Source organism: Salvia splendens, chromosome 21 (assembly GCF_004379255.2).
Source record: "Salvia splendens isolate huo1 chromosome 21, SspV2, whole genome shotgun sequence".
In the NCBI taxonomy this organism is placed as follows: domain Eukaryota; kingdom Viridiplantae; phylum Streptophyta; class Magnoliopsida; order Lamiales; family Lamiaceae; genus Salvia; species Salvia splendens.
In genome coordinates, this window is record NC_056052.1 from 5,859,247 (window position 1) to 5,885,816 (window position 26,570).

The 26,570-nt window shown below is 39.1% G+C and overlaps 1 protein-coding gene and 1 pseudogene across 1 annotated transcript; one reads left to right on the forward strand and one right to left on the reverse strand.

The window, feature by feature from the left end:
* The first annotated feature begins 3,178 nt into the window (after window positions 1-3,178).
* LOC121783680 (transcription factor MYB41-like) lies at window positions 3,179-11,921 on the forward strand. Its single transcript, XM_042181827.1, has 3 exons — window positions 3,179-3,366; window positions 10,844-10,973; window positions 11,132-11,921. The coding sequence occupies exons 1-3, from the start codon at window positions 3,234-3,236 to the stop codon at window positions 11,829-11,831; spliced, it is 963 nt and encodes a 320-aa protein (XP_042037761.1). The 5' UTR covers window positions 3,179-3,233; the 3' UTR covers window positions 11,832-11,921.
* Window positions 11,922-18,932: 7,011 nt separating this feature from the next.
* On the reverse strand, window positions 18,933-25,811 carry LOC121784533 (annotated as a pseudogene).
* Window positions 25,812-26,570: the final 759 nt, after the last annotated feature.

The window sequence follows — 26,570 nt, forward strand, 5'->3', positions numbered from 1 at the left end:
GAAGGTTAAGAATTCCTCCTGCTTCGCCGCCAAAAACTGCTTGACAGCCTCATTCAAATCGGGCTGCTGGGAAGACTCAGTGGGACGATTTTTGGAGCGGCTTGTTCCTTCGCCATGAGAACTGGTGGTGGATTTATCCCTAGGCTGTTTTCCAGACCTATGGGATGGATTGGCTTCCTCCTGGTTCTCACGGGCAGGAATACGGGTACTCTGCGATCTGGTATGCATTTTTTGGGTGGAAAAAATGGATCAAAAATTCGCTTTATCACAAATTTTGTTCTCTGTTCCCCACAGACGGCGCCAGTGATGATTGCGCGAATTTCTGATGTTAGTAAATGCTGGTAGAGAATAAAGACTACGACACAAAGAATTTACGTGGTTCGATTTACCGAAGTAAATCTACGTCCACGGGAAAATGGGGGGGGCAAGATTGTATTGCTTGATCTGGGATTACAGCTTACAACACAGGCTTGCTATATGATTTTTTATCTCTAGAGAGCTTAACCCTTTTCTATCTGATCTAAGTTCTATTTATACATTGAACTAGGATCGTGGTTTGCAGCCCCACTAACAAGATCGTGGGTGAGCAATAACTGCTCAATAACTGCTTCGTACCACTAAATAGATCGTGGGTATAGTGGAGGTCGTGGAGGCCTTTCATGAGTCCACTAACTCCTAGTTCGGTCGAATGCTGAGACCGAACTGCTGGACTTCACCGATCAGCTCTTGCCGATCTGAGAGGAGAGCTTGACTGGTCGGCTTTTACCGAGCTGTAGGCTGAGTCCGAACTCTTTGGTCGTGCCGAACTCTTTGGTGCCGAACAGATACTCTTTCTTGGGCTCTGGGCTGATGGGCCGTCACTGTTATTGGGCTTGCCATTAGGGTTTAGTTCGTACCCCATCATACACCACCAATTTCGAATATAATGCAAATATTTAATTTCTATTTTGATTCTGTACGTAACGTATAGTATCTGTTTATTGAGTAGATGCATTATCAATCTAAATCTAGCACATGATTTTGACATCGCATTTTTATTATAAAAATTCATTTAATGTATTGATATGACTTTCGTCTGAGAAAGAATATCAAGGTTGATGCTGATGAGATAATTAAGTTAATATAAATAGGAATTGGAGTGAGTGTTTTCCATTAATTTGTTCCAACATGCATGTTATATTTTTTTGTTGCATTTTATTCCCCTTTGAAAGCATTTTGATAAAGATTTGATTCAAAATAGATGTTATTTAATTCCCTTGTAAAATTAACATGTTTCTAATCAATTAAAAAGGAAATAATTGGATGTTATTTATATCTTTTTGTTGCATTTTGTCCTTGCGTAAACAATGAAAACAGTTACAAAGGAAATAATTAGTGGACATGAGCTCAACGAAGAACATAGCCATTGACTATAAATGGAAGGTGAAAATGGTGATGAACAGTATACATGGATAGGCAGAAAACCCCAATTTTGGAACTTATGCCCAAATTATTAAACACGTGTCACACACTTGAAGCTTCTAAATATTGAGAAAATATTAAGAAAAGGCATAAAGATAAATGAATTACTTATATATTGAAAGGTCTAGATAAAAATAACTTATATATTGAAAGGTCTTGATATAAAATACTCCCTCCTCCGAGAATATGAGTCTCGTTTTTTCATTTTAGTCCGTCCGTGAATAAGAGTCTCAGTTCATTTTGACCATAAATGGTAATAGGGTCACACCTTCCACTAACTTATTCCACTCACATTTTATTTAAAACTAATATATACAAGTGGGACTCATATTCCAGTAACTTTTCTCCACCCACTTTTCTTAACATTTCTTAAAACTCGTGCCGCCAAGAAATGAGACTCCTAATGGCGGACGGAGGGAGTAATTTACTACTACTATAAATGTGCATATTTTCTTATATAGCTCGCTCTGTCAAATATTTATGATTTTATTAATATATACATATGGATGTATTCAGATTCATAAGCTAAATAGTGTTCAAAATCAAAACACTTGTAGTCCATTGGATCTTGTGATCTAACGGTTAGATTAATGTCACGTGTCATCTAATAATGTAGATTATTAGTCTAATAATGTAACTTAGCTAATAATGTATTTTAGTAAAATAATGTATCATTTTAGTCTAATATGAATTTGGATTCGAATGTTAATCCATGTCACAAAAAAAAATTCATGCCTTTGCTAATACATCGCCAGAGGGCTGGATATACAATTATTCTATATTTTTTCATATATTCTTGTTTTATTGATGTAAATTCTTAGTGAAATAATAGAAAAACATGTACATTTTTTTTTGTACTCTCCATCGATAATGTTATAAATTATTTAGTCACATATACATTTTGTATCCAGAAAAATATGCATAACTAATAGAGTCTAATGATCTCGAAACTTTTAGTCTTAATCATTCAACAATATCAACGATACTTGAGAAACACAGGTTCTTTGAACTCGATATCTAAATCATTAGCAATTAATATTATGAATATAAGAAGAAATTAACCTTTAACTGCTTGGACTATTTAGCTTCCATATGAGAAACACGCAAATAGTTGAAAATTTGATCACTTTTTGACAAAAACGCAAAGATATTCCAAGTGTCCTAGTCCTAAAATTTAAATTAAAAAACCTAGCTTTTTTTTACATTTTTTTCCTTTTGTTCCATGGATGGAAGCAACCCATGAAATTAAGGAACATTTATTTCTTTATAATTGGGTAGGGGATGTAACAACCACACCAACTTATATAACAGTCTCTCTTTTAAGACTTTTTTTGCAAAGGTCAAATGCCTTGTATATTTGCCACATGTCCCTTTACTCAATCATGTTTTATTTACCTTGAGCTATTTATATTACTCTCTACATTTTAATTTAAATTTCTTTTTAATGCTACATTCACACATAAAATTACTAGAAAACTTAAAATTAACAACATTAAGCTGAAGTGACTTTAAACAAAGAAATCTTTGAAATCTCACCACTCAAATACACACAACACAGAGAGAGAGAGATTGACCATGAAAAGGGCCGGCGCCAAATCCTATTGACTTCAATTGTTCACCAATCACACACACACACACACACAATCTTACAATTAGTACTATATAAATATGGGAGCTGGCTACCTCACCACAACATCAATTCAAACTAGAACTTTATCATAAAAAACTCATACTAATAATTTTCTTGAAAATCAATCAAACATCTTTAAAGAATGGGAAGATCACCATGTTGTGATAAAGAAGGGCTCAAGAAAGGGCCGTGGACGCCAGAGGAAGACACGAAGCTCGTTCGATACATCCAAATCCATGGCCCCGGTAACTGGAGAATTCTCCCCAAGCACGCCGGTATGTATGTGTATAACTCAACTCTTTATTTATTTTTCAGATGCTTATTATTCAAGAAAATATGTATATATAAGTTGTAAAAAATCATGGATTAAATATGCCCGGTCAATGGATTTTGACCAAATAATAAATGTGACGAGACATTTAATTTTGTGAAATTAAATGACATAGCGTCGATCTACATTTTACGTAGGTAAAAGTAGTATATTCACTTTCTCAAATCCGATTTCCGGTGAGTGAGAAATAGTGGATTAAAGTTGGGCATAATTAGCTTTTAATTAAAGCTTGGAGATGGAGCTTAGGGAATAATTAACTAGTGTTAATTATCCCACATTGGAGGATTAACACATCTTTAATGTGTATAAATTAAGTGACTTTATGTTACTTAATAATTATAGTGGACCAAGATGGGTGAAAGAGCCCACACGCGCGCACACGCGCGCGCCGCCGCCGCCCGCCCGCCCGAGCCCGAGCCCGTGCCCGTGCCCGTGCCCGTGCCCGTGCTCGTGCTCGTGCTCGTGCTCGTGGTCGCGGGCGCGGGCCGCGGGCCTCGGGCCTCGGGCCCGGGCCCGGGCCCGGGCCCGATCCCGATCCCGATCTCGATCCCGATCCCGATCCCGATCTCGATCTCGATCTTGGACTTGGACTTGGACTTGGACTTGGACTTGGACTTGGACTTGGACTTGGATCTTGGCAATTGGTCTTTGTGACAGCCATCATGGCTGTTGACCCCCTGCAGTGGACTGAGCCTATAAATAGGCCAGCCATTCCATGCATCACTACACAATTCAAAAAGCATTCTGCATCATAAGCTCTCTCCCTCTCCCTGCATAGTTTTTTCTGTCGAAGCTCTGCCCTCTCCTCCATCCAGTTCGCCGGAGCTCTGTTGATTGCGGTGCTGCATCAATAGAGACGTAGCCGTTTTACCTTTGGGGACGACACGCCAAACCGAAGAGCACTACCGGGGCGTATCTCGTCTTGCGGGAAGAGGCCTCCTCGACTCGGCTAATCACACTGGTTTAGTAGTTTCGATTATACGTTGTATTTTTAAGTTCAGTTCTTCCTTTCCTTTCTTTTGGGTTGTATTACGCCCGGTAGTTATCTTTGTAATCCGAGAAACCAACAATCGCAAGACGAGATAGCTTGCCTTTGAAGGAATTTGAACTTCTAAACTGAACTAAAACTTCCGAAACATTAACACCTTTTGCTGGAGATGTCGACGGAATCCAACACTGCTGCTGCCAACGCCACCGCCGCCATTCCCTCCACCATGGCGACCACTGGACCGGTCAACACTTCATCGATTCCCTCGATGATGCCAACTCCTGGCTTCCCAGCCGCTTCATCCACCGTCCCTTGGGTTTGGGACAACCCCTTCGGGGCGTCCACTGGTTCCACCTTTGGTGGTTCGGTTGGTTCCACTTTTAGTGGTTCCTTCGGATCCTTTAATGGATCGAGTGTTGGTGCCTTCGGGCTCAATACTAGTGTTGGATCTTTCGGGATCAACACGAATGCTGGGGCCTTCGGGTCTCATGCGGGTGCTAGTCCCTTCGGGGCTGGTACGACCATGGCGGGCTCTATGCCCAACATGAATGGTGGGGGCTCTATGCCCAACCAAGTTGTTGGCTCCTTCGGGGGCAACGGAATTGGTTCCTTCCAAGGACCAACTGCGGCACCTTTGGCACCAAGAATGATGCCACCTGCCGAGAAGCCACCAAAGTTTGGAGGATCTGACTTCAAGCGGTGGTACCAGAAGATGTTGTTCTACTTGACAACATTGGGCGTCGCCAACTTCCTCACGGAGAACGAGCCGCCCGCGCCAAGCGACCAAGAGACTAGGCTCGAAGTCATGGCGGACTATGAAGCTTGGAGAAAAGGGGATTATCTATGTAAAAACTTTATTTTAAGTGCATTAGATGATAGCCTCTATAATGTATACTCCAATGTAACCACATCTAAACAAATGTGGGAAAGCCTAGAGAAGAAATATAGCATAGACAATGCTGCAGGGACTGAACAGGTTGTAGCATCCAAGTTTATGGACTACAAGATGGTCGACTCTCGACCCATCATGGAGCAAGTCCAAGAGCTCCAAATGATCATCCACTCCTTAGTGGCTGAAGGGATGACCTTGCCCGATAAGTTCCTAAGGTGCACGATCATTGACAAGCTCCCTCCAAGTTGGAAGGACTTCAAGAGTTATCTCAAGCACAAGCGAAAGCAGATGACCCTTGAAGACTTGATCGTGAAGTTGCGCATTGAGGCCGACGTGCGCAAAAGTGATCAAAAGGCTAAGGGCTTCACCCCAAATGAAGCCAAAGCCAACCTGTTGGAGCGGGGCGGTCCCTCCAACAAACGCCCTCGCCCAAACCGTCCAAACGACAAAGGGAAGGGAAAGCAGCCTTCAAAGAAGTTTGAAGGCGACTGCTACAAATGTGGCAAACCGGGCCACTTTGCCAAAGACTGCCGCAGCAAGAAGAAGAAGCCGGCAGCCCACGTCGTTGAGAAGGAGTTCAAGGACTGGGATGAGAACGACCTCATTGCAGTGGTCACTGAAGAGGTTAACCTTGTTGATAACAAGGGAGGCTGGTACATCGACACCGGCGCTACTGCTCATGTTTGCTCCGACAGGAGCAAGTTTGCCTCCTACACTGCTGTTGAAGGGAGGAAGATCAACATGGGGAATCAAGCATCGTCAGAAGTCCTCGGCGTTGGCAACGTGATTCTCATGATGACGTCTGGCCTAACTATCACTTTGAAGGATGTGCTGCATGTCCCGGACATCCGCAAGAACCTAGTGTCAGGATCAATACTAGTTAATAAAGGGTTTAAACTTGTATTTGAGTCCGATAGGTTTGTCTTGTATAAGTTTGGAAAATCCATCGGAAAAGGTTATGTAACCGATGGGCTTTTCAAGCTTAGTGTAGCAACTCGAAGTGTTGCGAAGCCATTGGCCAATAAGAATAAAGCATCTACTTCCTCTTATTTGATTGAGTCTTCAAATTTGTGGCATTGTAGATTGGGACATGTAAATTCAAAAGCCATTAAAAGATTAGTAAATTTAGATTTACTAAAGGCTAATGAATTGGATATCCAAGATAAATGTGAAATTTGTCTTGAAGCAAAAATGACTAAGTTGCCGTTTCACTCGGTTGAACGAAGCACAAAACCCCTTGAATTAATTCACACGGATGTATGTGATTTAAAGATGTTGCAAACTAGAGGTGGTAAAAAGTACTTTATCACTTTCATAGATGATTGCACAAGATATTGCTACATTTATCTTTTAAGAAGCAAAGATGAAGCAATAGAGGCGTTCAAAAATTATAAGAACGAAGTTGAGAATCAACTTGGTTGTAAAATCAAAATGATTCGAAGCGATAGAGGAGGCGAATATGTAGCCCCGTTTGAGGAGTTATGCAACGCAAGTGGTATAATTCATCAAACAACTGCTCCATATTCACCACAATCTAATGGTGTTGCAGAACGCAAGAATCGAACTCTAAAAGAGATGATGAATGCTCTGCTACTCAGTTCAGGATTACCACATAACATGTGGGGGGAAGCTGTTTTGACAGCAAACTATATCTTGAATAAAATCCCTCTCAAAGGAAAAGATGTTACTCCTTATGAGTTGTGGAAGGGAAGGAAGCCATCCTACAAATACCTCAAAGTGTGGGGGTGTTTGGCAAAGGTGATGGTTCCTCCGCCCAAAGAAGTTACAATCGGACCTAAGACGGTTGATTGCATCTTCATTGGATATGCACTTAACAGTAGTGCATATCGATTTGTTGTTCACAAGTCTGAAATATCGACTATCACAGTAGGAACAACAATTGAGTCGAGGAATGCTGTATTTCTCGAAAATACCTTTCCTTGCAAAGATAAGGAAAAAGTATCAACCAATTCTGAGACAAGAATTGAAGAAGCCACTAGTTCTAAACAAGTGGAAGAAGAAGCCACTAGTTCTAAATCAACAGATGCGGAACCTGAATCGCGCAAGCGTGCAAGGCCCGATCCAAAAGATACAGTACTAAGACGTGGTAATAGAGTCAGAACACCAAAAACTTTTGGTCCTGACTACATTGCTTTCATGTTGGATGAAGAACCAACATCGATAAAAGTAGCCTTTGCTGGCCCAGACGGGCTGCATTGGAGAGAAGCTGTTCAAAGCGAAATTGATTCAATTTTGCTAAACCACACATGGGTGTTGGTTGATTTGCCCGAAGGTGCTAAACCTTTAGGATGCAAATGGGTTCTTAAAAGAAAGTTTAAGGCCGATGGAACAGTTGATAAGTATAAAGCCCGATTAGTAGTAAAGGGTTTTAAACAAAAAGAAGGACATGACTTCTTCGATACCTATTCACCTGTAACAAGGATTACATCTATCCGGGTGCTTCTCGCTATTGCTGCATTGCACAATCTCGAGATTCATCAAATGGATGTAAAGACCGCGTTTCTGAATGGTGAACTAGAAGACGAAATCTACATGGAACAACCCGAAGGGTTTGTAGTACCTGGACAAGAGAAAAAGGTATGCAAGCTCGTGAAATCCCTATATGGATTGAAACAAGCGCCATTGCAATGGCACTTGAAGTTTGATAATGTGATGTTATCAAATGGGTTTAAAATCAACGAGTGCGACAAATGTGTCTACATCAAGAGCACTAATAACGGTCATGTTATAGTGTGTCTCTACGTTGATGATATGTTAATCTTGGGTAGCAACACTCAAGTAATTAACGATACAAAGGCCATGTTAAAGAGAAACTTTGACATGAAAGACATGGGTCTAGCCGATGTAATTCTTGGAATGAAGATTTTAAGAATGAATGATGGAATCATCTTAACACAATCACATTATGTTGAGAAGATATTGAATAAATTCAAAGCCTATGATGGCGCGCCGGTTAAGACTCCAATTGAACTCGACGTTCACTTGAGCAAAAACAAAGGCGAGCCCGTTGCACAAGAAGAGTATGCACGGGTCATCGGGTGCATTATGTACTTGACTAATTGCACTCGACCTGACATTGCTTGTGCCGTGAACAAGTTAAGTCGTTACACGAGCAATCCAAGCAAAGAGCATTGGAGAGCTCTTGTGAGGGTTTTGAGATATTTAAAACACACTCAAAATCTTGGGCTACACTTCTCGAGATACCCCCCGGTGCTTGAAGGGTACTGTGATGCCAATTGGATATCCGATAATAGAGACTCACTTTCAACAAGTGGATATGTCTTTACTATTGGGGGTGGTGCTGTATCGTGGAAATCCACAAAACAGACCTGTATAGCCCGATCAACAATGGAATCGGAGTTCATTGCCTTGGATAAGGCTGGTGAGGAAGCCGAGTGGCTTAAGAACTTCCTTGAAGACATTCCATGTTGGTCTAAGCCAGTGCCACCAGTGCTGATTCACTGCGATAGCCAAGCGGCTATTGGAAGGGCAAACAATGGTTTGGTAAGTCTCGACATATACGTCGACGACATAACACCGTGAGACATTTGATCACAACAGGGGTGATTACAATTGACTATGTGAAGTCAATAGATAATCTAGCGGATCCGCTAACCAAAGGGTTAAACCGTGATCAAATGAATAAGTTGCTAGAGGGAATGGGTTTGAAATCCACAAACTAAAGAATTGTCATAGTGGTAACCCAACCATGATGACTGGAGATCCCAAGAACTTGGTTCAAAGGGACAACTAAGCTATGAGAGTTCATGGAAAAACACTCAAACTATATCTATTCCCTAGAGAGCAATAGAGTGTTGGAGAACTTGCCTCGTGGTAAAGGCTAAGTCTATGACTTTTAATGGTTCTTAAGGATCTCAAAGAGATGGAATTCTCAAAGAGACCAAGTATGGCAAGGTACTTGACTAAGAATCACCTACGTAAGTGCGAAGTGTGGTCGCTTCGTAAAAAAACGCACTTATGAATCCAAAGTGGTGTCCAAGACCGCAATGGACACAAAACGTGAGAACGGATGAGGTTGAGGTGTTTAAGTGTTAACACCATTGTCTCGGTGCACGCCGTGGGGGATTAGTTCAAAGCATCGCGCTACTAAGCCGCCTGTGTATCCGATGGTGTCGACTATGGAGGGTTCAAAGTCAACAACTACCTATCCTTATGCTTATATACCTCGCGAGGGTTGAGCTTGTGTCTGCATGCATATGCATTCGGCTATTTCCACTCATGTGGGGGATTGTAAAAAATCATGGATTAAATATGCCCGGTCAATGGATTTTGACCAAATAATAAATGTGACGAGACATTTAATTTTGTGAAATTAAATGACATAGCGTCGATCTACATTTTACGTAGGTAAAAGTAGTATATTCACTTTCTCAAATCCGATTTCCGGTGAGTGAGAAATAGTGGATTAAAGTTGGGCATAATTAGCTTTTAATTAAAGCTTGGAGATGGAGCTTAGGGAATAATTAACTAGTGTTAATTATCCCACATTGGAGGATTAACACATCTTTAATGTGTATAAATTAAGTGACTTTATGTTACTTAATAATTATAGTGGACCAAGATGGGTGAAAGAGCCCACACGCGCGCACACGCGCGCGCCGCCGCCGCCCGCCCGCCCGAGCCCGAGCCCGTGCCCGTGCCCGTGCACGTGCTCGTGCTCGTGCTCGTGCTCGTGGTCGCGGGCGCGGGCCGCGGGCCTCGGGCCTCGGGCCTCGGGCCCGGGCCCGAGCCCGAGCCCGATCCCGATCCCGATCCCGATCTCGATCTCGATCTTGATCTTGGACTTGGACTTGGACTTGGACTTGGACTTGGACTTGGACTTGGACTTGGACTTGGATCTTGGCAATTGGTCTTTGGGTGGTCTTTGGGCTTGGTGCTTGGCCCAAACTATTCTTTTTGGACCACCGCCGAGTCAGCAATCCAAGTGGCTTGACACGTCGTCAAGCGAGGCACAGTCACGGTTGCCACGTGAGAAATCCACACGCTCCACACACGGATGGCACACTCCTGCCACACGTCTGTAACCGACGTCGGTTACGAATTGCCATGATGACAGCCATCATGGCTGTTGACCCCCTGCAGTGGACTGAGCCTATAAATAGGCCAGCCATTCCATGCATCACTACACAATTCAAAAAGCATTCTGCATCATAAGCTCTCTCCCTCTCCCTGCATAGTTTTTTCTGTCGAAGCTCTGCCCTCTCCTCCATCCAGTTCGCCGGAGCTCTGTTGATTGCGGTGCTGCATCAATAGAGACGTAGCCGTTTTACCTTTGGGGACGACACGCCAAACCGAAGAGCACTACCGGGGCGTATCTCGTCTTGCGGGAAGAGGCCTCCTCGACTCGGCTAATCACACTGGTTTAGTAGTTTCGATTATACGTTGTATTTTTAAGTTCAGTTCTTCCTTTCCTTTCTTTTGGGTTGTATTACGCCCGGTAGTTATCTTTGTAATCCGAGAAACCAACATAAGTGTGTGTGTGTGTGTGTGTGTTTTTAGGGCTTGAGAGATGTGGGAAGAGCTGCCGTCTGCGTTGGACAAACTATTTGAGGCCTGATATCAAGAGAGGAAGGTTTTCTTTTGAGGAAGAGGAATCTATTATTCAACTCCATAGCCTTCTTGGAAACAAGTAAGATTTTCATCATCACTAAATGTTGTTTAGAGATTGAAATCAAAACAATAGAATTTGAATTGAGTGCAATGGAAAAATGGAAGTTCGAATGAAATATTACTAAGAGATTTCACTTTTTAGGTTAAAAGGTTTTCATTTTTTTCTTGGTCAACTAGGTGGTCCGCGATCGCGGCCCGTTTGCCAGGGAGGACGGATAATGAGATCAAGAACTACTGGAACACACACATAAGAAAGAGGCTCCTAAGAAATGGGATTGACCCGGTCACCCATGCACCGCGCCTCGACCTACTAGATCTATCATCGATACTCACCTCGCCTCACCTCAATTTATCGAACCTCCTTCGCCTCCAGACGTTCCTCATTCCGCTCGCCCTAACCCTCCTATCATCCAATGTTGAAAACCCTAATATCTTATTGCAAAAGCTTCAAGAAAATCAACTCTTGGATTCACACAATCTCAACAATCAAACCCCAACTTTCCAACCTAGTCAATTTGAAAACCTAATAAACCAAAAAAATCCATCAGTTCTTGCAGATTCTTCACTTCCAAATCCACCTCAATCAGCCCAAAATAACCTAGGTCAATTACCTACTACTTCTCCTAGCACAAGTGACCAAGTCTTCCAAAATTATTGCCCTACAAATGAAAATGGATCGAATTTTTTCTCTGGGGTTTCCGATCGAATGAAGGCTGTGGACTTGTCAGAGAATTCAAGCTTCGATTCAGTGATGTCCGCACCATCGGCCTCAACGTTCATCAACGGGGGCGCGGAAGATGAGAAGGAAAGCTTTTGCAGTAATTTGTTGAGGTTTGAGATTCCAGAAAGTTTAGATCAATTTGATTATTTCATGTAAACTAGTTTAATTAGTTGTGTTGTGTAATTAGAATCTAATGGACCCCTTTTCGTTTTTTTTTTTTTGTGATTAGGTCCATTTTATGTGTTAAAAAAGGTAGCGTTTGTAGCAGAATTATGTGTGATCTTATTATGTCAGTACTACAATAATATGTTTGCAGTTTGCATGTATATATACTTTCTTGATTTCGTGGTTGGTTATCACTATAATTTCTCAAAGTGTGCTTTGAATAAATCTATTAGCATAACTGTATCGAGTCATGTGTGACATATTAACAAGACTGAAATAGCACTTGATAAAGTTAAGAATTCGTTAGAAGTTTAAAGTAGTTGGAGGGATTTCCTACATCTTCGTGCATTTCATATAAGTATAATAGTATTAACCAATGTACACAAAATAAAATTATTTTATACTAGTACTATATTTTAGAATAATCGTTTGCATCATGGGATCATCTACCAACACAATATGCACATAAAATAGCTGAAAAAGTATAACTTGTGAACCTTATCTCGATTATTGGCATGAGTAGTGTAAATGTGTTATTAATTTTCTTCGCAACTTTAAAATTTAAAAAGCTACTACTCGCTCCGTCCCACGTTACTTGAGGCATTTCTTTTCGGCAAGGTATTTAAGAAAGTTGTGTTTAGTGAGTTAAATAAAGTAGATGAGTGAATAAAGTAAGAGACAGGCACTGGCGGATCCAGTTCATAAATTGAACATTATTTTAATCTATGTGAATAAACTGAACATTATTTTAAGGTATAACTTTAAATATATATATTTTTATTATACATGTATTAATTTATCATGAAATTCGTACCCCCAATTGAAAAGGTCTGGATCCGCCACTGGAGACAGGTGAGAGAATAAAGTAAAAGAAAGAATAAAGTAGGTATGATTAGAGGGTTTTTTAGCTAAAAAGAGAAATGACTCAAGTAACTTGGGATAACCCAAAATGGAATACGACTTAAGTAACGTGGGATGGAGTGAGTATAATTATTCCAAAGTTGGTTCTTTTCAAGATTCATACACGTTATGATTTTGAATATGCTAACTGCAAAAGGCAAAATGGGGGTCTAATTTGTCGGGCATTATGCTTTTGTTAGTCATGTCGGAAAAGTATCGTTTTGTCTTGGCATGACTAGCTTGCATCCTTTTGCTAATTACTATACGTAGCAAATATGAAAAAAAAAATATTAATAGACATAATGTATGAGATTACCTACATGTATATATCCTCCCCACGTTACATCTTTCTTTCAAAACACCTAAAGAAAACCGAGAGAGTTAGAAAAGAGAGAAGACGGCGCTGCGTTGAGGTGAAGGCAGCAGCTGTATACATCTAATGACAGCAATGGAAAGGAGTGAGAGGAGAGAGACAGGCGACGGCGTCTCCGAGAATGAAGTTGGCCGATTGTTGTAGATGGAGAAGAGGAGATGTCGGGAGATGGAGCTTTGCGTTGGAGAAGAAAGAATAGGGAGATGAGAGAGAAAGGTCTCCTCTTTTGATTTAATATAAAGGTTGGACCATTTCTTTGCAGCAAAAAAAAAGGTGATTCCGTCGCCTTGACGGCCCCCACACTCCGGTCCGACATCATATGAGGGGGTTAAATCAGGGTACGCAGTAGCCCGTTAAGGGGGAGACCTTAACCCACTAACAGCCAGAAGCCCATCTCCCAAGGTCTCACACTTGTGCCTGAGAGATGGAAACAACTACACGACAGCAGTGGGATTCGAACTCAGACTCATTGCAGCAAGATCTGCCCCTCCGTTGCCAACTGCGCTACGCCCCTGCGGGCATGTTGGACCATTTCTTATTTAATTAACAAGTTGGCTATTCTTATTTTTAATTTCTAACTTTTGGGCTGGAATTAATATGAGAAGGATGAAAGCAATGTTCTAAAGTCACATAGTAATCGGGTCGAAGGGATTATCTCTGCTAGTGAAGTATGATCGAATGAATGTATTATATTTTTCAAGTCATAAAATATAAATACATATAAATTATTCAATTATTCACCATGCAAATTTCAAGTTACTGTGTGAATTTCAAGTCATTTTTTCATAGATGCAGTGCGAATTAAATACACATAAATTATTCAATTCGTAGAAGTGGATATTGATGTAATTAAATTTAAAATATGTTCGTAGAAGTGCATGCATATGTCCCTACTTAGGCTAGTGTACATGATAGGATAAACCTCCTATCGGGCTGATCGGCGTCCGTAGATCGGCGATCGATAAATATCTGTGGCGAGTGACAAGATTTTCCTCTATTGATAAAATTTTATAATATTATATAACAATGTGAAATTAAATTGTAAATTATGAAATCTATTTATAAATTCAAAGTATGTAATCGTAAGGCTCAATTTATGAAAGATTTTTTAATCAAGTAGTACATTAATAAGCCCCAACTAAGTAAACTCGATCAATGTAACTATACAAATTCTCATACAAAAAATAATACTACTACTATTACTTATAATAAAAAAAAGTAAGTTTAATTAGTTACGAAGTATACATTTTGCCATAATTCACAAATCCATTTACTTTTATATGTGATTTAATGTATTTTTATTACAACTCACAACTTATCAATGCAAGGAACTTGATCTAAAACTTATCGAGATAAAATTTGGGTGTGTAATCAATCTCGGGAGATAAAATCGATTAACTCTATCTCAATTTGGGAATGATGGAGTCGCATGATCTTAGTCTCGGATTAGAAGTTGAGAATTCGAATTGATATTTGATCCAATTGAGAAATTAAGGCTTCCATTGTTATTTTTTGTTTAATTAGGCATTTGTGAATTTTGATCAATTCACTTTTTTTATGCTTAATTAACAATTTAATTGAAATTTTCAGTTTATCTTACACTCCCTAAGTAACTTAATTACGGTACGATCAATTTCAAAAAGAAAATTTATGAATTATATCCTGCTATATCATTTCTTTTATATCCAGTATGTGATGATTTTATGTGGATAATTAGTAGTTATATCTGGCAGAGCATTGAATGCTTGATTCAATTATTTTTCAATTTAACAAAAAAGTCCCTATCACATCCGCACTAGACAAAAAGTCTCTATTTACCGGGTGAATAATAGTAGGAGTATTGGAAAAAATATCTTATGAAAAACAATTCCCTTAATAAAATGATGTAAAACATATATAGGATATTGTGCATTTTTTGAAAGGCTAATAATGAGAAACAATTATCCGTAGTTCCACTCTCCAATTAATGATGTATATATAATATAGGATCTCGTGGAAATTGTGCGTCCAACTAAGTTGGTAGAATGATAGTAAATATATTCACAGCAGTAAAATTGGATATATTCGATCTCATTTATACTAAATACTAGTAATATAATATTTTGAGTGGTGCTAAATGGCCACACATCAGACACACAAGATTAAAGTATTAGTACTAAATTGAATAATTAATTAATAGATAAAAGATTAAAGTATTAGTACTAAATTGAATAATTAATTAATAGATAAAATATTAGTTATAGTTAGTGGAAGAATTAAAATTACACATATATCGTTTACCTTATTCTCGGATGAAAGAGAATCAACATACTCAAAATATAAAATTACACATATAAAATTACACATATATCGTTTACCTTATCGTTTACCTTATTCTCAGATATTTATCGATCGCCGATCTACGGACGCCGATCAGCCCGATCGGAGGTTTATCCTATCATGTACACTAGCCTGAGTAGGGACATATGCATATGCACTTCTACAAACATATTTTAAATTTAATTACATCAATATCCACTTCTACGAATTGAATAATTTATGTGTATTTAATTCGCACCGCGTCTGCGGAAAAATGACTTGAAATTTGCACGGTGAATAATTGAATAATTTATGTGTATTTATATTTTATGACTTGAAAAATATAATACTGAGGCAGATTCATTATAATCTCTTCGTCCCCAAAGAGTATGCACTATTTTCTTTTTCGTCCGTTGAACTTTTTAATTTTGACTATACAAACAACATATTACCACTACACATCATTTAATTTACAACTTATACCATTATTATTACCAACTTATATCATTACAATAATGTGGACCCCACTCTCCATTAACGTTATTCCAACTACCATCTCTCTCTCTCTCTTTCTCTCTCTCTCTCTCTCTTACTTTTCCCCTTATTTATTAAAATCTGTGCCGAACATATTGTTTATACTCTTTGGGGACGGGGGGAGTACATAAGATTAAGAGTAAACTACGTAAATGGTACTTGATCTTTTAATTTCGGACATAAATGGTACTCCACCTGATCTTTATTTTAAATTGTAACATGTGATTTTTTGGTTACGAAGGATGTTTTTGGAAATTTCAATTAAATAGTACCAAACATGTGATTATTTTTTTCTTCCTTTCTTATTTCTTTTTTTCTTCTTTAGTTTCTTCTTCTTTCTTTTTTCTTCATTTTCTTCTTTCTTTTTAGTATTTTATCTTCCTTTCTTTTCTCTCCTTTGTTTATGTTTCCACTTTTTTCTTTTCTCTTCTTTTTCTTCTTTCTTTTTAGTGTTTTATACATACACCAAATTGCATCCATAATATAAATCAAGAACAAAACACCTAATTAAATTAATTATTTAAAGTAATTAAATCAATTGAATATTTTTATTAACACTATATTTTGATTAGTTATTAATTTTATATAAAATAATAATAATAATAACAATAATAATTATTATTATTATATAATATTATATGATTCATAATTTAAATAAGGGATAATGACATCTAATATCATGAAACTTTCAAAAAGTTGGGTTTCTCCCACGAACTTTAAAATTGACAAATAATATCACAAACTTTACCCCAGGTTTGTTTTTTCCCACGAATGAAAAAATTCCCACAAATAATATTATGATACGGATTTGTTTTGGTAATTTCTCGACAACAATTTTGAGAGCTTCAAGTTTTTCAATCTTTAAAGATAGTTTTTCTTGAAGCACACCCTCCGAAATTGTTTTTCAATCTATTAAAATAACATGAATTTTTTTATTCGTGGGAAAAATAAACCCGAGGTAAAGTTCGTGATATTATTTGTTAATTTTAAAGTTATTAGGAAAAACCAAACTTTTTGAAAGTTTCATGATATTAGATGCCAATATCCCTTTAAATAATTATACTATAATTATTTATACTACTTAGTTTTTAGTATTATAACAATAATATTATCATAATAATTAAATATAATTATAACTATAATTAAATTTTAATGTATTTGAATGATATTAAAAAATAAATTAATTATTAATTTATAGCATCAAAATAATAATATTAATATTGATTAATAATAATAGTATAAAGAGTGAGGAGAATGAGAGAAGATATTATAATATCAATTTTGGTACTAGTTTTGTGTATGCCCAAAATATCCTCTATGACACAAATGGGAAAATGTATTTGTTTAGAGGGCATTTTGGGGTGAAAATCGTATCAGGTACCAAAAATTTGATTTATAGGTACAAAAAACGATACTCCCTCCGTCCCAAGATAAGTGAGCCAAAACTTTTTGGCACGAGATTTAAGAAAATGGGGTTTTGTTAGTAAAGTGGAAAGTGAATAAAGTAAGAGAGTTAATAAAGTAGAGAGCAAAAAGTAAGAGAGAGAATGACAAAAAAGTAAATGACTCACTTATCTTGGGACGTCCCAAAAAGGAGTGTGAGTCGCTTATCTTGGGACGATGGGAGTATAAAATAAAGACTAGGTACCATTTATGTGCAAAAATGAAAGATCAAGTACCATTTATGTAGTTCACTCTAATATTAAAGATATGCATAAATTTGACATCTATCAAGATGGATCATATTATACATTTGTATTATACTCCCTCCGTCCCACAAGAATATACACCTTTTCCTTTTTAGTCAGTTCTACAAAAATATGCACTTTTCAATTTAGAAACCTTTTTTTTCTCTCTAATGAGGTGGGACTCATTCCCCACTAACAATACTTTAATTACTTTTTCTCTCTACCTCTCTCTTATTTTACCATTTGTATTAAAACACATGCCGAATCCAAAGTGTATATTCTTTGAGGACGGAGGGAGTAGTGATATAAGGAAAATTCAAATGGATCTAAGAGCATCTCCAATAGCGGCGAGAGCACCGGCTAGCCGATTCTTGGCGCTCGCCGGTCCGCTCGCCGAACCATTGCAGCCGGCGAGCGCTAAATCGGCGAGAAAAACGGCGAGCGCACGCCGATTCCCGAGCGCTCGGTGATGCGCTCGTTGATCTCCTGACCGCCATTTCAGGCTCCAGATTGGCGAGCGATCGGCGAGCGGGATTTTTTAATATTATTATTTAATTTTCGAAACACTATATATACGCGATTTGGACGTCATTTTCATTTGCACCACTTGTTTTAACGAGTACTCTCTCTATCTTAATTTCTGTACAAGAGCAACAACGCGAAATGGAGCACAACAACGAGCCTACTCCAGGGATGAGCGAGTCTCAAACTCCGACGGTACCCGCGGGAGGTGTGAGGCGGGGGGCTCGTGCGTGGAGTAGGATATTTTTTAAAATTAATGTATTTTTTTTTGTTAATGTACTTTTTTTAATTAATGTACTTTTTAAAATTTTAATATTATTATTGAATTTTTCCGTATATGTGTCGTAAATTTAATTCCGTATTTTGTGTGATTGTTAATTATTTGTCTTTAATAATTTTGTTTATTGTGGCTGGATTATGGCTGGGCTTTTACTTGTCCTGATGATATGACAGGATGAGTTTTAGTGCTGGTGATTTGGCAGGAGGAATTTGTGGCTGGACTATGACTGGGCTATTCTTATTGGAGATGCTCTAATATTGTCAAATTTAAAATGGCTGTGCGTGGTGTTGACAGATCATACGGCACAAATGGCCAAGCTGGCAAAAACTGTCAGCCCTAATCATCATTGCTTAATGGATACCATCGAAATCGGAAAAAAAGATTGTTAGAGAAAAACTAGATTGATAAGTTAAAGTAAGAAATTAGACAGAGAATTATGGATTATATAGGAAGTGGGCGATAAAAAGATAGTACTACTAGCTAGCAGGAGAGAGTAGTGTTATAAAAATGATTTATAAAACATGCCATTAAATGGCAACTGTTGAAAACCCAGTCATAAATCATTGATCATTACTATTTTTATTACATTATCGAAGCAAACATGGAGCCAAAGACAGAATTAAAAATTCCTCAGAACGTAGTCTCCATTCCAATTATCTACGCTTGCTGCTGTTGTACACCCCGCGATCTTGGTCCCTCGACCCCCTAGAGTGGCGGTGCTCCTCCTCCACCGAGGCGGCTGGAGGAGGCGACGAGGTGTACCTTGACGGCCGCCTCTTGAAATGCCTCTCGTCGTCGCTGCTGTCGTGATCTACTGGGACGACAGCGCTACTGCCTTTTCTTGATCCAGTAGCTGCCTTGTGCTCTTCCTGCTGCCCGTTCGATGTCCGGTGACTCGAGGAGCCGGCATCGGCCGACGAGAGCTTTCTTTTCTTGGTGGACGATTCGCCACCGGCTGGGAAGCTAATCCGGGAGAAGACGCTCGCCTTATGCTTCTTGTCCGCGGCTGCTTCTGAGGGGGACTGCGAGCGGTGGAGGTGGCGGTGGTGATCCCTGTCGCGGTGTGGCTCTTCGCGGTTAGTTTCTTCTTCGTGGCGGCGCTGGTGGTGGTGGTGGTGATCCTCGTTTTCGTAGTCAGACCTCTTTTTGGAAGACGGATGAAGAAGCTCTGGGTCTCGGCGAGTCGGAAGGTGGTGGCCGGCGGCAGAAGGTGGAGGGGTCAATCTCTGAACCAGAAAAATCCACCAAGTTAGACAAGGAAGATAGTATCAATTAGGCAAAGGAAACTAGAAATTAGTATTATATTTTTTTCCAAGACTAGAGCAGGTTTTAGAAACAAACATCTCAACGACGAAAAACTCAGCCTGCGTAGGAAGACAGGTATACGGAAATAAGATTAGGCAAACGATAAAAATACGTACAGATTTGGATCTGGAAGAGACATTGACTGTACTGCTCCCTTCTCTTCCATATTCCCTATCTTTAGTAAACTCCCTATATCAAAAGGCCAAATAAAACAAGCTTAGGTAAGATAATAATTCCTCTTTAAATAGCTCAAGAGTAGCATATCATAGAATGGAATGTGTCGGGGAGCTTACCTTTCATCGCATCTCTCCATTTCACGCTTCCTCGTCAAATCAGATTTGCGAGCTTCAAATTCTTTTCTACTCATGATGGGCGGGGGAGCATTGTATCCCACTAACTCAGAAAGGTCCCTGGAACATATAAAACAAATGAATCGCAAACCCAATAATCAAGAACCGGGAAGTAAAAATAACAGCAGTCACTTAAATTTGCCAACACCGTGTTCAGAATGTATAAGCGAAACCATACCTCTGAGGGCCGTATGGAAGAATACCACCATGTCCTGCAAATGGATCATATGGTAAAAAGCCCCCAAACTGAACGTCCATAGGATTAACGCCATAACCCCCATAGGGCATACGACCACCGCCATACATCATAAAGCCATCAAATCCAGGATGCATGCCATTCCAGCCAGGATTAAAAGCAGAGGTCCCATATTCATCATGTAATTCTCAGGAACGAGGTCTGGGCCAGCTCGCCACTGCGTCTCTGGAGCTGCAGGGCACTCCAAAATTTCAAATTGATATTCACACAGCTAAATCAGAATAACCAGACATTATCATGAGCACTCATGCTGTTTTATTTCATGTCATGTCTCAAATGCAGCAAGCACGGATGCAGCTTGGTTCGTAGCAAACTAAGCATGATCATACAAATATTATGATGCAGAGTAAGAAATCATCCGTATGTTAAAAACAATTCTTCATTGACATTCTCGACGAAATGCTCCAAATAGAACAGCAGAGCCTTATACACAATAAACTAGAAGAAAAGCATGAATGTCATACACAAATAAATCTGGCTTAATCAGTTGTTTCCGTGCAAAGCCCACAATGAATAGAGCAAACTTAGTCAAGAACAAAGAAGAGAAGTTCAATACAATAAAAAAACCAGCCAAACATTCATTTCTTCTAGCTTGACCAAATACACCTCTACGAATCAAATAATAGTGAATTCTTGGATCAGCTACCAAACTTATAGTATGAATTATTAAATACATCAAAGTACATAAATTAGTAAAGGCAAAAAAGGGCAGCATGCAAATTTTGACAAGGCCATACCACCAGGAGCCATGGAAATTTTCTTCTTCTTTTTCTCCCGGCCTGTGAAACCACAAAGAAAAGGTCATATGTCAGAATTCATGCTCCTAAATTAAGGAACAAACAAATTGCCTTAACAACCTTATGACTATTATGTGTTAAAATATATTTGGTATGTTTCTGTATTTTATTATAATATTAGTTATGATTTTCAAGTGTTTTTATGAATTTTGGTCAAATCAAGGCTTGGAACACTCCCCAAAGCTTAAAAATCCCTGTCAAAACCTTGGCATAAATATTGCATACAGAAAACTATGTGAACGCTGTTTACCTGCTTCTCCAGATATTGGTTTCTGCTGCACCTCTTCATCGGGCAGAGGAGCACTTCCTTGTGAAGCTGCTTCCTTAACTGTTCTCGAGTCATGTGTTGCTTCTGAGGCATCAGGTACTTTTAGAGCTATCCCTTTCTCTGATTTCAGGGGCACGATAGCAGGCTTATTTTCTTCAACAGTCTCCACATTTGTAGGAACTTCCTGCCTCTGAGGTGGTGGTGCGGGCACTTGCTGTCCTTTTGAGGCAGCAGACTGCGTGGGGGATGGAACCTTTGCTTGTGGATTTCTTGACTCCATGTCTGAACCACACAAAAGTAAAAAAAAAACAGTTAGGAGGCTGGTTGTAAGTAAACCACATTGATAGCACACTCCATATCCAAGGTGAAAGATGCTCACACTTACACTTGTGACTGTGCATTGTGTATGTGAGAGACAGAGGGAGAGCAAAGAAGAAGTGAGATAAATAAGGCACACACCTTGGGCTTGAAAAGCACTCCCACCATTTTCACCACTATTATTATTAGATTCCAAAATCCTATTAATGGTATCTCTTACGGTCTTGTTGGGCAAAAGATCATCCGCGAGAATACTTGTGGCCCCACATTCACACATTGACCTCGATATAATGTAATCCCGTATGCCTACAGAGAAGTAAGAAAAAGGAAAAGTGAGGACTTGAAACAAAGGAGAAGCATGGTATCTGTTCAAACACTTGACAAGAAAACCTCATTCGGCATGCAAAATTGCGTAAAGTGAAAAGCAAAAGAGCCAATAACATTAACAGGATCAGGACAATAGAGCACATTCTTACATTTATCACAAAAGCTCTTCAAACAACACTTGCTCGTCAGGACAGCATCTTTCATTACTTCTTGACACAAGGGGCACCGCAGCTCTCTTGGAAGATCACCAATTGGTCTTGTAGATGGCATTCCCTCAATCTCTTTCTCAAAAGCAGCCCTATAAAGAATCACTGATGAGTAAAAAATGGCCCTTGTAAAACACATAAAATTAGTGAAGACAGCTTACTCATTTGGCTTCAATGTTGCTGCAAGCCCACTCGCCATTGCATAAGAGCCATCTGGGGTGGCCACCAACATTGATTTTGGAATTCCCGTAGCAGGTTTGACCCTTCTGATGTCGAAATTGGGATCTCCATTAGTAGGGCAATGCTGGATAAAGTGTCCTGCAGGAAAGAAACCCGTCGCTAAATTAATTATATATAAATGTAAAATAAGTCAAACCACCTTCCTAGAAAAAGAACATACCAGGCACCTTGCACCTGTGACATATGTACCCTTGTGGTGGTGTTTTCTTCTCAAATCCACCTCGACCTGGAAACATGACCATTGAGTTTCAGGAAAATAGTCATAGACAACAAAGACATAGGAAGGTGGCAAAGCATCAATACATAAATTCCTGAAATAGCTAAAAGCAAGATATTAAAAGAACAAAATGATGATGTTATGTTTATTTTTAAACAACCAACGAAGATATTAGCAGAAATATTCCAGTTACACGTTAAGGTACAAGAGAATCACCAAAACCACCACGTCCACCTGGCGTTCTGCCACCTCGTGCAAAACCTCTACCATTAAAACCATCCGAAGGTTGTCTGCCAAAAGATAAAGGTACAAAAACTAAGCTCCAGTAGCCAGAAATTGAGGACATAAATTGGTCCAAAATAAATATCACCCAGAACATCTATGATAAGCCAGAACAGCTCCTCACCGCTGCCAATCTAATGCCGGTGTGTCTATTAAAGCTTTGATCTTGTTCTCCTCATCCTCTTTGCTAACAGGAGTAGCATCTTGAACTGGGATGCTGGATGGGACATGGGTAGATTCGGGCATAGCATATAGATCATTTCCAAATTCATCCCATTCTAAATCTTCACCCTAGAAAAAGCAACAAAGTATTCATACACTTGCAACACAAAAAAACTAGCAAGGAAATGCTCCCATGTCCGGTTTCCCAGTAACACACTAATAAGTAATAAGGTGGTAAAACTATTCCAGGATTAATGAATGAAGCCTTACATATTTCACATAAGACTGATCTGCTACAGCAAAGCTGTCCTTTACAGCTTGAACACCTTCGGAATTATGGTTAACATTTAACCTACGGGAAAACACATTCAAATACACAAACTAAGCACTAAGAAATTCTGCAGATGAAGAGTGTAACCCTATTATTTTATTTTTTTGTGAGTGTGTGTGTGTGAAAATCCTTCCATCTCTGTACGAATGAGTTAAATCGAGAAATCAAAGGTTCCAAAAACTACCACAATTAGTGAATTTTTTAAATAATGACAAAACAAAACTAAAGCTGGCCATATGAAGTTTAGAAAACATCAACAGGGAGCACAAATTGATGTTTATCATTTGGTGGTTGCACAAAATTCTTCAATCTCACAAGCAAAAAAATTGACAAAGCTTAAAAGGAATAAGGCAATACTCTTCTTGCTCGCTAACAGGTGCAGTAACTATGAGCTTGCGAGGCCTTCCAGGAACTCGGCGTATTAAAACTGAAGTATTTTTGGGAATTAACATTCCTTCGTCGAGGTACTCTGAAATTAAAAAACAATAAGATGTGTATAAACCCCAGAAAACCACCACAAAACGCAACCAAACGGTACAACTAGAATTAACACCACCAAAAGTTATCTCATCACCACGATAGTCCCTATCAACCCATGATGTATTTCACAATCTCCATCACAGTCCTGATTTCATAAATCAGGCTGAAATAACCAAATCAACACTACAACACTAGTTCTCAGTGTACTATTACAATGATTAGTACATTCAGCATTAAAATGATCTAATCCCAATTTCCTTGCAGATTTTGTATTTGAATATTGTTCAAGTAAAACAGCCAAGCTTCAGCCTCCAATATATATGTATATATGCATGTATGTGTGTGTATGTATATACACTGTAGCTAAGTTCACAACTACTAAAACCTGTTTAATAGTGCAACAATCTCCAAGATGCCATTTGAATACTAATTCATTTAATGACTAACAGAACATCTTGACATTCGTTAAAGATCTCAATATATTTCATATTTTACAGAATCAATTCCGTAACTTCCAACAATTTTCAATTAATAAATCAATGTGAGTGCAAGACTAAACAAACAGCAATAGAACACTCGAAATGAGTCAACTTCCTCCGAAGTACCAATCTCCATCAACTACAACATGATCAAAAACCTCTTCAAACCAGATTCCCAACAGCTGACTTTATCAGCATACTTTATCAACTTCCCATAAGTGACTGAACAGGAGAGTCGTCAGTCTAAACCCAAAAAAACTAAGCTTGGCAACAACTAAGACCCAAGTCCCATGCCACCATAGAAAGATAGCAATGAAATATGTCTTCATTTAAATTTACCATCATCATATTGCACAAAGTAAAAGCTCAAACATGTGCTCTACTTATAAACAGAGTTGCAAAAATAACCAAAACCCTATGTTTCATTTAAAAATTTATTAAAAAAACATTGTGCAAAGAATCAAAACCAACCTTCATTGGTCTGGGCGTTGGTAACTATGAGGTCAAAATCAGTACCACCCAAATGCTTTAATTCAAATATTTTTTCTTTCAAGTGTCCCACCGAAATAAAGTGGCCGTCCATTGGAACTGAATCATAATCTTTAGCACTTTTAAATTTATAGTAAACAGCCATATTTTGTTATGGTATCGCCTTTCTTTGTATATGTTCGCCCTCTATTTCCAGAGAGAAACAACACAAACAAGAATAGAGGCCGTCAAATAATACAAAATGAAAGCCCTTGCATTCAACTTCAAAATTTGAAAAAATGGAAACAATAACAGTACAACTGAAACTCAATAAATTCTTCTTTTTCTTCTCTGCAAATACTTATCAATCAACCGACTAATTGTTGGCCTTCTAATCCTTCAGTCACTCAAAAATCCAAACGCCGCTCAACGCCTCTCCACTTGGATCGATTAAACAACCGAGCTGGAAATCCGAGGAGAAAACACAAACAATCTCTTTCCTCTCCTCCAGAAGTCGCGGAGCTGCCACTGCCTCGAACCGTAAACTTATTCCAATCGATGTTGTCGAACGATTTCTAGCTCAGCACATACGAAACTCCGTCAATTGTACAATCGCGGAATCGAAGGAGAAATCACGCGGAATCAACAGGGCGGGAGGCAGTTAGGGTTGAGCCGCCTTAGCCGAAACTACTCCAGCATCATCATCATCATGACAATGGACCGAATTGATTTCGATTGGTGATCGGTGAGGATTGTATCAAGGGATGAGGAACCGAATTTTAGAATGAATTAGGGGTAGAAGGAAGCGGCAGATGGAAATCGAAGCTTTGTTTAGCGCTGAGATGATTAAGTATTGTATTGTGTGGGGGAAGTTTTGGAAGGGGAATGCGATGACGTCAGGGTTGTTCAAATAAATTTGTATGCAATCAATAAATAAATACATTTAAATTTCAGTTTCGACAAGGAAGTGTTTGGATTGTCATTTAGGCCCAACAAATGATTGCAGTTTCAGACGTTTTCCCCGCTTGCTTAGTTTGGTGAGGTTGAGCAGGGAAAGAAGCAAAAATTGCCACTGATGAATCGGCGAATTTTTGATGGCGATGAATGCTGGTAGAGAATGAAGATCACGACACAATGAATTTACGTGGTTCGATTTACTGAGGTAAATCTACGTCCACGGGAAGAAAAGAGGGCAGAGTTGTATTGCTTGATCTGTTTTCTACAGCTTACAATACAGACTTGCTATTTTATATTTGATCTCTAGAAAGCGAGAGTCTTTTGAAGCCAACCCTATCTATCTGATCTAGGTTCTATTTATACATTGAACCAGATCGTGGCATGCAGCATCATTTACTAGGTAGTGGATGTCGTGGAGATCGTGGCGATCTTGCATGGGTCCACTATCCTGCATGAGTTAATGACTGCTTGACACCACTAAATAGATCGTGGGTGTAGTGGAGGTGGAAATCCTGCATGAGTCCACTATCTCCTAGTTCGGTCGAATACTGAGACCGAACTGCTGAATTATTGCCGAGCAGCTTTTGCCGATCTGAGAGTAGAGCTTGATGCCGACCTGAGAGCAGAGTTTGATTGGTTGGCTTTTACCGAGCTGTAGGCTGGGGCCGAACTCTTTGGTTGTGCCGAACTGG